Here is a 12,559-nt window from a genome sequence, read left to right as displayed (position 1 = left end):
AAACTTGACGATGTTGCAGGAAATGTGGTGTTAACAGAAAGCGCGCGTTGTTGTCATTTGCCCAAATTGTTTATGTCTTATTTTAGGTATTACGGTGCATAGCAAGCAATCGGGGCGATACGGCTCCACCCCTTCACGTGTCCTCACTGTTTGGAAATGAACTCAGGAGCAGGCAGGGTGCAACGTGATCAGCGAGCCCCGTGCTGCGAGCCCCGCCCCACTCATCCAATAGAACAGGCTTGGTGGCTGTTATGGGCGTGGCTTACGGTGTCATGCCCACCAATGAGAGAGTCTGGCTCGACAGCCCATGTACCAGCACGTGTGTCCCTGCGTGTGCACTCCCCTGTCTAGTGTCTTGGGGGGGTGGCAATCGAAAAATGTCGAGTGAGAAGACACTGCTCACAAGTCTTAGTCAATGCGATTGGAATAAATGACTCAGGGTTGAGATTTCTGGACACCTCGACGTGTAATACTAAGTTCACTGATCTCATTCAAGGACAAAACAAAAGGTACGTTGTTTGTTTTTAAGTTATATACTCTTCTTTGTGACTTATAGCTAGCATGCTAGCATGGTACAAAAAAGCGCACCATTATACAGGCGGTATTCAATTCAAGTAGGTTGTTATGTTTACAATATATCTCTATAATCTATTACGTATCAAGACATTGTTTATTGAGAATAATTACAGAGTTATTACCCGTTTGAATTCTTAGAGGTACTTCTTGTATCTGTTGGGTGAATATGAATGTGCTGTGTTTACAAATTGCATGCCAACAATGTTGTGTTGTTGCAATATGCATACACCCGTTAAATGTTTACACCCGTTTTTTTGTTATAATATACCATGTTTTGTGACGTCCTAACCTGCCAGACACTGGTTGCTTCCACTTCCAGTAGCTACAAAAACAACCACCAAATGGTGAATCCATTAACACAACGATACACAGGTTGATGTTAGTGTCTTGTTGATGGTGACAAGTGTACATTGAGTTGATACGGAGTCACTTGAGGCCCATTGCAACCTACAAACCGATATATCCAAAGGCACCACACGAACCGTGATTAAAAACAGAACGCACTACTTACTTATAGGCTACAAACTATATGTACGTGTAAGCAGTATTTAACATCCTAAAATAAAACTACTCCATCAAGCATGACATCACTTGTTTGTTTTTAACATTTAGCATGTTGAATATTCCTTTATTGTGTAGCGTAATCACAAAATTGTTTGTTGCTCCTCAAAAGCAATGATTTTTTTACTTTTGGAAACTGGTAATGTGCCAAATTGTGCAAAGATTTGTGACAGCATTGTGAGTGTGGTGGTTAGACACACTTTAGAATTGTTGCTTCTAGGTTTAATTCCTTCTTTATTTACAGTATACAATGTGTTAAGTTTTGTAGCTGCACAGGATATGTCACACTAAAGTGACCCAATGTTGTTTTTTCAAGTGAGTAAATGCTTCATACCAATAGTTTCTCTGGAGTTGGTCTGATTTCTTTATTATTATACCATCCAACCGTCCAGGCAACCTGCTTTTGAGTGGCCTCTATTTTGTCAATGTATGCTGAAGAAATTTCTAACCCTTACTTATCTGGTCCACCAAGATGCCACAATTTATTACACCTCATGAGCAAAAGAGGCTGCAGTTCCAATGAAAAGGTGAGCCCTCAGTCCAGGGCGTACCCCGCCCATATACAAATATATATCACCTTTATTAATTGTGACAGTTGTTCAAATATTATTTGAAATAGTAACACATTCAAATAATCAGAAATAAGGGATGATAAAGTAATTAAACAAAATCACACAAAAGCAAAATAACTTCCTGCGTAGACTTTTATTTTGTCATGCCCATTTCCTCTATTTGCCCGGCTGTGTCAACTTTACGGTCTGTTTAACGCTGGCAGCTGCCTATTATTTCTTCAATTTCGCTGGCATATGTTGCTCTACGTTTGATTGCTTTTGCCTTCTTGGACTTTTTGGAGGATAAAGCATTCAAGGGATACTTAGCAAACGCACGAGGTACTGTAGCTAGCTACAAGTGGAGACAGGACATGTTCATTCTCCTCAGATCAGGATGAACATGTAGCTTTGGGGCCCCCTGTTGGCCTGGGAGACCTAGGCAGTCGGCCAGTTCGCCTGTTGCAAGACACGGCCCTCCATCCAGGCCACTAATGAATGCAAAGGCTAAAGGCTGCTTAAAGCCCAATTATTTTTGATGAATGAGGCCCGTTCTGCTATTTAAAATGTTTCAAAGTCAGGTTTGCTTGGATGCTTGTGAACACCGGGCTGTCACAATGATCGTAAATGTCATTAAATATACATAAATCGGAACTATCAGTACCTATATTACTGTCATCATCAATGTAAGCATTGTTTTAACTTCGACACATAAGACTCAAATACCTGGTTTTATTGTGACGTAATGTATGAAATGATCATAAAGAGACACGAGCATATCCCTGTCAGACGCTGACCTGGGATCAGCTGACGTATGGCCTCTGCTAGACAAACGTGGGGGCGGTGACGAGAGGAACCAATGACAGGCAGGCGGCGCGCGGCGTGCTCTCCTATTGGCCCGGCGTTGGAGCCAATCAGGGACCGTTGATGCCTTGCGGTCAACACATCCGCGCACACGTGCCAAGTGTACGAAGGAAAAAGAGCTTCATTTGCCGGGCGAGTGTTAGATTATGAACCAGTGGGTGTCATGGAGGTGCCGCGCTAAAACATACACATTGATATAAAACTGCGCAGGATGAAATATATATTTGCCGAGCTCACATGTACGTACACGGAGCCAAGCCGCATCCTCATGCAGCCTCACATCTGTACACTGCAGCAGGAAGTATGTCACTAGTCAAGTGTCATGTTGTGTTCTCCGCACAAGTGTCATGTGTTCTTTGCATGTGCTTGTGCCACACCGTAGATATAGACACGGTGGGTGTGTGTGTAAATTTTGACACGCTCACTAGGCAAGGAAAACCATGTCAGTGGGATGAAAAGACGAAGGTGCAGTTAATTTAGCATTATCCCAAAGTTACATGCCAACAAATGAGCATTTCTACATTGCTATGTATTTACCATAATTCCCATTGAGACTTGATTGTTGTTGTGTACTTTATTTCCATTCATCTTACGTGACAAAGATACATTAAAGTATGTTACATGTTTGTGCAATTCAATATTTCTGGAAAGGAGTCTGAAGAATCAGAGAATAAGAATCTTATTTAAATCCTTATCCTTAGTTGTGTCTCAGCAACTGCAGCTCATGCTGCTCACACAACAGATTACCAGTTTTTCTTGTAGTGTATCTTAAGTTGGCCACAATAAAAGGCCACTCCAAAATGTGCAGTATAACTGTATTTGTTGGTGCTGACATGTCAGGCAATACTAGCCGTATACTGGCCTTGCAAGAGCAATGTCCAGGAATTGTGTACTGATCCTTGTACTCTAGTTAGGGTAAGGCTAGCACCAGCTACTGACTGGCAACAGGGCTACCTGAACTTGTAATTGTTTGTCACGTTGTGTAGTTAAATATCAGGTCATCAATCATCACTCTATGATGCAGTGCAATTCTACATCACTTGTCTGGATCCAAAATAATAAACTGTTCTTCTCATGTTACAGTATAGGACATGTGTAAGCCGTATAAGGTGTATTTCCGGTGAATAATTTGAGTGGGTGGGTCTCATTATTTTCTCACTGTCTTTTGGTCGACCCAGCTGTTCATGCACCTATGCTCTTGCTCAGTGAAGGCCTGGATGAGCCTAACCCAATCCGATTGCCCGGCGTTCAGGGATTGGGGTCCGCCTTGGCCTCGGGAAGTCCGCATGGATGACAGCTGGCCTCAACGCCCACTAACACCCTGCTTGCATATTTCCTGGCCGTAATTTCTGTTTTGCTCTAACCAGTCCAACTGTAGAGCATGCACTGTGGCATGTGCAAGTGTGCATCATGCATCTGACCAAGCAGAATGGTCATTAGCATTGGCGACTGGAACCTGCAGCAATGGTGAATGTGTTTCTCTTAGCCGCATCTTCATCTTGTGGGGAAGTTATTTTGGTGGTGTGAGGTACATTTGTCACCAGAGCCTGTCATCCTCTTGTCAGGTCTAATGAGCGCTCTGAAACCTGTCAAGTCAGCCAAAACGGGTCGTTGCGTCACAACAGGAAGCGTGCGTGTGTCTGGTCCGTCAGTGCGGGGTCGTAGGTCAAACTGAACTGACCAAATTGTGTACCTAAAGCTTGAGTTGTTGGCCCGTGTGAGTGCATACATTTGAAAGGAGTGACGATCACTCTGTCGTCTTCCAGTTGCGTCTGTAGGCTTTATAGGATTATGAGGCGTTTCCCTTAACGAAGAAATAAATAGCACTAGACTTTCACTTGCGTAGGTGCTGTCCAGATATATACCTGTAGATACTATTCAGAAACAAACCAGTTTATTAGCGCTCCTGCAGATTATCTACTACAGATGATCTCTCCCCCTGCGTGTTTTGATTGTCCTCTGGGTTAAAGTGGACTGAGCTATGACGACTGACAAATGCCCGATTTAATTCACATGTCCACCTATTCTATATTGGGATGCATGCATACGTATTTGCTACTTTGAAATAAGAGCCTTGTGTTCTCTCGGGCTTTTTTAATTAAAGCAGTACAAAAGAAGCTTGCTCACCGCAACACTGTGTGATTATATCACAGCCACAGCATCTGATGATAAACACTTTATTTTCATCGCTGGGGTCCTTGGAAGACACCAGACATTGCTAATCTTTTCTTAATCATCTCCCCACTTAGTCTTTTCGTTCTTTCTCCAATTCTCTGTTTTTCTCTCATCTTAGGTGGCCTTCACACTGCCAGCAACACATCTCAGGAGGCGAGAACAAACCAGATAGTTTTTCACACCCGGTCTCTCTCCTCCCATCTGTCTGAATGCTTGTGCCAAGGCCATCTCACCAACAGAAATTCATCTCATTTGAGTGACACTTTCTCATCCCAATTTTTACTGAAGAAACCATGAATTTCTCCCCATAGTTGTAATCACAGGCAGCCATCACCATGATTCACGTGTATGCACACAGTAGTCCCACCTAAGTTGAAGCCGTTCCACTTATTCTTTGGCTGACACCTTCATCAAGTGGTGCCAGCCTCATCCTACTCTAGTATGAGTTATGACATCTCTCAATCAGTGGCCAGCAGCAACACCCGGGGGCGAGTGTCAAGGGCTGCTGAAAAAGACGATGACCAGCAGCCTGAGTCCAAAGGGTTAAATGCTGCAAAAAGCACCAAAGCAGATGTCCCCGCTCCAGAGCAGGAAAACAGCGCCGGGGGTGGCTCATACGCCAGCGGAGGGTCCTCATCCAGAGACCGTAGGGGGAACAACTCAGACGACATGGATGGGCTCTCCAGTGGTAACGACTCTGGCGAGAGGGAGAGCGAGGGCGGCACGGAAAGGGAGAGCGGCTCACACGGGCGCCAGTCCACCCGTAGTTCTCACAGCTCGTCGAATGGCAAGGACTCCGGCATGATGCTGGAAACGACGGAGAGCCACAAAAGGTACGCTCAAAACCAAACACAAGTCACACTTTCAGCTCTGAAGTTTGATTTTAACTGCTGCCCCCCCTTACGCAGCTCCAACTCGCAGAGCCTGTCACCCCCCAGCGGCTCCCTGGCATACAGCCTGCTGTCCACCAGCTCCGAGCACGACCCGCCCTCCACCTCTGGCTGTAGTAGCAACCAGTCGGCGAGGGTCCAGACCCAGAAGGAGCTCATGAAGGCCATCAAGGAATTGAAGCTCCGCATGCCAGCCGAGCGCAAGTCTAAGGGCCACTCCAGCACTCTTAATGCACTCAAATATGCTCTGCAGTGTGTCAGACAAGTCCGAGGTGAGATTCGGATTCACCAAGCTTCCTTTTACCTTCACCTCTCTCGCCAATGCTGATGTAAATCATGTCCTATGTGCATGTATGCAGCCAACAAGGAGTACTATCACCAGTGGAGTGTGGAGGAGTGTCATGGTTGCAGCCTGGACTTGTCTGCCTTTACAATCGAGGAGCTTGACAACATCACTTCAGAATACACCCTCAAGAACACAGTATGTTTGTACCTCGTTTTTCCTCTTTCTTCATCTCATCCACAGTACAGAAAAGGAGTCAAGTGTGTACTCATTCATTCTGCTACTCTCCTCCCAGGACACCTTCTCGATGGCGGTGTCCTTCCTATCGGGGAAGGTCGTGTATGTGTCACCCCAGGGATCATCTGTGCTGCGCTGCAAACCCGAGTGTCTCCAGGGCATGATGTTTTCCGAGCTTTTGGCTCCACAAGATGTCAGCACTTTCTACAGTGGTACGGCACCTTGCCGCCTACCCCTGTGGGCCTCCTGCATTGGATCCGGTGAGCTGAAACGCACCAGTACCATGACCTACTGCCCCTGTCAGGAACAATCAGGGACATGATCACTTGTTTGAACAGTTTGGTTTGACCCTCTCTTTGCTCCACTCAGCTTCGCCTGCTGTGGACTGCACTCAGGAGAAGTCCATGTTTTGTAGAATCAGCGCCAACCGGACGCAAGGCAGCGAGATGCGCTATTATCCGTTTCGCCTGACGCCCTACCAGCTCACCATTAGGGACTCGGACACTGCAGAGCCGCAGCCCTGTTGCCTGCTCATTGCAGAGAGGGTCCACTCTGGATACGAAGGTAGTAATGACCTTATCATTTACAAACACACAAGTCTGTTTGGAACTGTCACTGAGCACTAATCATTGTTTGTAGAAGAAATGAAGGTGTGCTAAACAACACTCTTGACCATGTTTTATTGTGACTGTGAGGTGCTGACAACGAATAGCACTAATCCATCACTCACAGTTCTAGATTAATGGGGTTCATGGGAGTGGAAATGACTTGACGTGCTCCTCTCATGCAACCCAGGTCTCACAGCTCAATATGTTCCTACACACAGCTGCCCATTCATCTGGTGCATTCATGTATATGTATAAAAGCTGATATTTACTAGTGTCTGAAGCTTCTCCCCCTCTCTCTGTTATGCTCTCCCACCAGCACCTCGCATCCCCCCAGACAAGAGAATCTTCACCACCAGTCACACTCCCAGCTGCCTCTTCCAGGAAGTGGATGAGAGGTCAGTTTCCCAACTGTCATGACCAGGTCATTCTCCTGAAAAGTGGTAGCAAAACCGTGACACAGCAAGCAAAAATGTAAAAATATTTGAACAAATTTGCATATTAAAATTCAACATCACATGTATGTTTCAGTTGGCAAAAACTCATTTTTTATAAATGCCTGATTTGCACTTTACAATTTTTATATGGGACTACCGTGTTCTAGACAGTGAGCACTGTGGTTCTCTCCACCTCCATGGACACACAGCGTGTCTGACATTAATGCACCTTTCCGCGAGAGCACGCCACTTCTGGCTTCAGCAACAGTTTGGCGGATATTTCATGTTCATGTTCACAAAAAGTCCCGTGTGAAATGCCGTTGATGGATATTTTTGTCTTGCTGGGAATCACCAACTACAATAAACCATTGTTTCGTAAACAGAGAAGCAGTGGTTGGGGAAGGGTGGGGAAAGCAGAGCTTGGGGGAGCATATTTCACCTACAGCCACGCCCATAAAGAAGCCTGCTGCACTACTATTTTACAACGCCCCCTGAAACCAAGCATTCAGAACCATCCAAAACTTCTTTCAGGGCTCACTTCCAAAAGGGCAAACTTCACTATCTGAAACATTTACCATGAGAATACAACATTCTAACTATAATTATGATAATGTGTGTCCAAAGGATGTTGACTAAAATGGGTTCCACTGTAGTGATGTTCTACAGTAATTCTATTTGTAACATACCGATGGATGACAGTTAATCTGATTTGCATGCAGGGCCGTGCCATTATTAGGCTATCTGCCACAGGATTTGGTGGGAACCCCGACTTTGCTCTACATCCACCCTGAGGACAGGCCCACCATGGTGGCCATACATGAGAAGAGTGAGTCTAAATTAATTTTTTATTAAACGTAAAATTTGCATGTATGTTGATTGTCTTTGTTGTCGGCCGCACCCTCCAGTCTTTCAGTTTGCTGGGCAGCCGTTTGAGTACGCGCCACTGAGGATGTGCGCCCGCAATGGGGAATACTTAACCATCGACACCAGCTGGTCTTCATTTGTCAACCCTTGGAGCCGCAAGGTGGCCTTTGTCGTAGGGCGCCACAAAGTCAGAACGTAAGTGTGCTCCCTTCCAGCCTGACAGCGTTTCATGTGCCACGCTGCACAATGAATGACAACGTAGCACTCTCTTCCAGGAGCCCGCTCAATGAGGATGTGTTTACACCATTGGAATGCGAGCCCCGCGTCACCACGCCTGACGTCGTGCAACTCAGCGAGCGAATCCACCGCCTTCTGGTGCAGCCGGTGCACAGCGGCGTTACATCTCAGGGTTACAGCTCGCTGGGGTCTAGTGGGTCCCGGGGCTCGCGGCGCTCATACCCGCAGCACCTCAGTGCCTCGGCCGCCTCCTCCAGTGATAGCAATGGCCCTGCCATGGACGACGCTGCGGCAGTAGTTGCTTTACACAAGCCCGTGAGTCTGAATGGTTGCATGCTAGGGTGTCACTGTCATTATTGTGCCATTCATGCCTTTGTGCTACAGCATATTGTATATCATAATGAGTTAACAATGTTTTTTTGTGCGCTGGTTGTTCCAGATGACCTTCCAGCAGATCTGCAAAGATGTTCACATGGTCAAGACTAACGGCCAGCAGGTTTTCATCGAGTCTCGTAATAGGCCACCACCCAGAAAAAATGCAAGCACAGGTAATTAAATGTGAAAGCCAAAATGATAGGAAAAGTGAGCCACAGGTTGATTTGTTTTTGTTTTTTTTTTGTTTTGTTTTAGCCAACACAAGCAGCCTCAGAGTCAGCAGCGGTGACCCAGTTCGTGGGCTCATTCCTGACGTGACCAAACCGCTCAAAGTCCCGGTACCTGCACCGCTTGTGCAAAAAGAGCCCCCACCCGGGTACTCCTACCAGCAGATCAACTGTCTGGACAGCATCATAAGGTGCTTAAGAGGCTCCCGGTCTCCAGCTTTAGTGTGTGCCCATCATTTGACTCATGTGGTAACAATGTTGACTCCATCTCCAGGTACTTGGAGAGCTGTAACATTCCTAATACGGTCAAAAGGAAGTGTGGCTCCTCCTCCTGTACGGCCTCTTCTGCATCTGATGAAGATAAACAGCAGCAAGAGGTCGGCGGAAACGCTAAAGGTTGGCATTGTTGAATTCAAATGACATCACTTTCACCTGCGGGAAAGTAATTTATCTCACATCTGTCACTTACTCTTTCAGGAGCGTCGGTGAGCCTGGTCGGCGAACCCCCACCTCTGCCCCCGCTGACGCTGGCCATGAAGGCGGAGAGCGTGGCCTCCATCACATCCCAGTGCAGCTTCAGCAGCACCATCGTACACGTTGGGGACAAAAAGCCCCCCGAGTCAGGTGGGAGTCATCAAATGGAGTCTGAAATTAATTTGAATCAAGTGTAGCTGATTTTTTTTGTCTTGTGGCCTGGCAGATATTGTGATGGAGGAGGCCCCTACCACTCCCACACATGCTCCTCCAAACCCCGCCCCAACTCCCCCATGTAGTGGTGCCCCTCCCATCACTCCCCCTCCTCCCCCACCCCCCGCAGCCCTGCCCCTTCAAGCCACACAGCCGGCTCAGCCAGAGAGGGACAGCCGTCGTGGTGGGGGCAGCACAGGGACAGCAGGCGGGGGCAGCCGCTTGGGTCTGACAAAGGAGGTGCTTTCGGCGCACACCCAGCAGGAGGAGCAGGCCTTCCTTGATCGATTCAAGGATCTCAGTAAGCTGCGTGTCTTCGATCAGACGGCTTCTTCAACTGTGCGCTGCCACACCACCGCCCCCAACCCTCTGTCGCGAGGTAGCCCACTCTTCATGTCACTCATCTCTTCTAGTGAAAATAACGTGTCACTAATTCCAATTCATTTTGTGTCATTCAGGGGTGCGTTGCTCTCGTGACTACCCGGCTGCAGGGGGAGGCTCCAGTCACAGACGCGGCCGTGGCGGTAAGCGACTCAAGCACCAGGAGTCCTCTGATCAGCACAGCTCCGTGGGTCCAAGTAGGATGCACCGAGACTACAGAAGCAACACAGCGCCCGGGCCCCTAAACATGCCCCTTGGAGCTCCGACTAACTCCTCTTCTTGGCCATCTGTTTGCTCTCAGCCCAGCATTCCCCCCGGCCCATTTGCACCCGGCATGCTTCCGATCTACCCGGTCTACCCACCGCTCACTCAGCCCTTACCAGATGCATCACGTTTCCCCCCTACCCAGATGGTGCCCCCCATGATGGCATTTGTTCTCCCTAGCTATATGTTCCCTCAGATGGGAGCTCCCATGCCTCAGCAGGGCACCACCCCCGTACCATTCCTCAATCAAAACTTTAACTATCCTGGCGCTGCCCCAGTTCCGGTCCCCTCAGTCATGTCAAACCCGGTGTCCATTCCCGGCACAGGCGCGCAGTCACGTAGCAGCACCCCCCAGTCCTACACGCAGACGCCTGCAGACCGTGATGGCGCAGAGTCCCCGCTCTTCCAGTCTCGGTGCTCCTCTCCACTCAACTTGTTGCAGCTGGAAGAGTCGCCTAGCAATCGGTTAGAGGTCGCCACTGCATTGGCGGCCGCTCAGCAAGCCACGCCCTCTGTGCAGGCGGGCACGGCCGCAGGGCAGACCTCAGCCAGCAAGAGGAGCTCTGATGACAACAGCAAGGAGAATGAGAATGTAAGTACACAGATGACGACTCAATAAACATTTAACCGAATGACAAACATTCACAGTCACTGGCTTCCATTATAGGGGGAAGCTAACGAGTCCAACAACGACGCCATGTCGACTTCCAGCGACCTGCTGGACTTGCTGCTGCAGGAAGACTCCCGCTCGGGTACCGGCTCAGCTGCCTCTGGATCAGGGTCTTCAGGGTCTGGCTCTGGGTCGAACGGCTGCTGCTCCTCTGGAACCAGCGGCACCAGTTAGTGGATTACCAATACCATTGCTTCATTTCACACTTTTCCCAACTTCCTAACTTTCAATTTGGTGTCCATCCAGGCAGCAGTCAGGGAAGCCACACCAGCAAGTATTTTGGCAGCATCGACTCATTAGAGAACGACAATGCCCGCAAGCAGCCGGCAAGTGGCGGCAGCGGAAGCACTGGAGGCGATGGTGGCGAAGAGCAGTTCATCAAGTGTGTCCTGCAGGACCCCATTTGGCTGCTGATGGCCAACACAGATGACAAGATCATGATGACCTACCAGCTGCCCATCAGGTATATCACCGAGCGTTCACTGTGGTCGTATGTCAGGATGCAGCTCCAATCGGTTCCTTGCGTTACAGAGATGTGGACACGGTGCTGCGTGAGGATCGCGAGGCCTTGAGGAACATGCAGAAGCACCAACCTCGCTTCACAGAGGAACAGAAGACAGAGCTCAGCCAGGTGCACCCGTGGGTGCGCACAGGTCGTCTGCCTCGAGCTGTCAACATCTCTGTGAGTGAGCTACACTCCACATGGCCTTTAAGAGGCCTGGCCAAGCTCAAATGACACACATTTTTTTCTTCCATCTCTTAGGGCTGCACCGGCTGCAGGTCTCCTACATCGGCACATCCCGCTCCTCCCTTCGATGTGGAGCTCCATGAGATGGAGCTGTGCGCTGTGCTCAAATCTCAAGAAGAAGGCACCACGAAGGTTAAGAAAAGCACATCAAAGGCGGCCATGGAGGAACATCCCCCTGAGGAGGAGGAGGAGGAAGAAGAGCCAGAGGCGGAGGACGAGGAGGAGAACGAGGAAGGGGGCAAAACACAAGAGAGCAACCAAACGGTGACAGCAGATGAGCCAGTGGAGGACAACACTCAGCCTGACTGAGTCACAAAGTCAGCGGCCAAATGGTTAAAACTAAAAAAACACTTATAATGTGCACCTTCCCAAAGTGCACATCCAGTGATATCACTACACATCCTGGGATGGTGAATGCTGATAGGACAGCTGCTATGTTACATCACTAACATTGACGCCATCGACAATGCAGGATGTTCACACCATTTTTTATCCTCTTCCTTCGCTCTTGGCTCGTATTTATTTGAGGACAACAAGGGAGGACAGCGTACCTCCCAAAAAATGATGGATGTGCTTCACCACAGTGTCCTGCTTGTTCTTCACCCTGACATCAACACGCTAAAAATGTACTGTGAAAGACCAGGCTAACTTTATTTTGTAAAAAAAAATATATATATGTTTATAGTTTTATACATGCAAGGATGGCACAGTTAAAGAGAGAGCATTCGATTCCGTCACGGTGGTAAGGTGGTTCTTTGAGATTCGCTTTTCCCGCTTTGTCCCCTCCCTGTGGCGCTGTCGTGGTTATGTGATATCCTGCTTCGCGGCGTCGGTGGTGTCTGCAAATGTTTAATATTTTTGTCAAATTCTTTGTATAAAAAAATGTCATTAAAGTTATTTCTAAAGGACTTTAAACATGGTGCACTTTTG

The 12,559-nt window shown here is 48.1% G+C and overlaps 1 protein-coding gene across 1 annotated transcript; it reads left to right on the top strand.

Moving 5' to 3' along the window:
- Window positions 1-326: 326 nt before the first annotated feature.
- Window positions 327-12,558, top strand: per1b (period circadian clock 1b). The gene is made up of 20 exons (XM_058068932.2): window positions 327-509; window positions 4,843-5,557; window positions 5,633-5,886; window positions 5,974-6,095; window positions 6,193-6,394; window positions 6,504-6,698; window positions 7,059-7,137; window positions 7,896-8,002; window positions 8,082-8,235; window positions 8,316-8,592; window positions 8,717-8,825; window positions 8,908-9,070; window positions 9,154-9,275; window positions 9,357-9,503; window positions 9,580-9,945; window positions 10,025-10,803; window positions 10,879-11,050; window positions 11,128-11,344; window positions 11,413-11,563; window positions 11,645-12,558. Exons 2-20 carry the CDS (start codon window positions 5,166-5,168, stop codon window positions 11,936-11,938), a joined length of 4,302 nt encoding a protein of 1,433 aa, XP_057924915.2. The 5' UTR covers window positions 327-509; window positions 4,843-5,165; the 3' UTR covers window positions 11,939-12,558.
- The last annotated feature ends 1 nt before the right edge of the window (window position 12,559 follows it).

Source organism: Doryrhamphus excisus, linkage group LG2, assembly GCF_037039965.1.
Source record: "Doryrhamphus excisus strain RoL-2023G ecotype Guam linkage group LG2, RoL_Dexc_Guam_v1.1, whole genome shotgun sequence".
In the NCBI taxonomy this organism is placed as follows: domain Eukaryota; kingdom Metazoa; phylum Chordata; class Actinopteri; order Syngnathiformes; family Syngnathidae; genus Doryrhamphus; species Doryrhamphus excisus.
This window is presented reverse-complemented; position numbering and strand designations above follow the sequence as displayed.

Coding starts and splice junctions, on each gene's coding strand:
- per1b (XM_058068932.2), top strand. CDS start 5,166: ATGAGTTATGACATCTCTCAATCAGTGGCCAGCAGCAACACCCGGGGG. Junction 9,071..9,153: donor TGTCTGGACAGCATCATAAG/GTGCTTAAGAGG, acceptor CTCCATCTCCAG/GTACTTGGAGAGCTGTAACA. Junction 9,504..9,579: donor CAAAAAGCCCCCCGAGTCAG/GTGGGAGTCATC, acceptor GTGGCCTGGCAG/ATATTGTGATGGAGGAGGCC.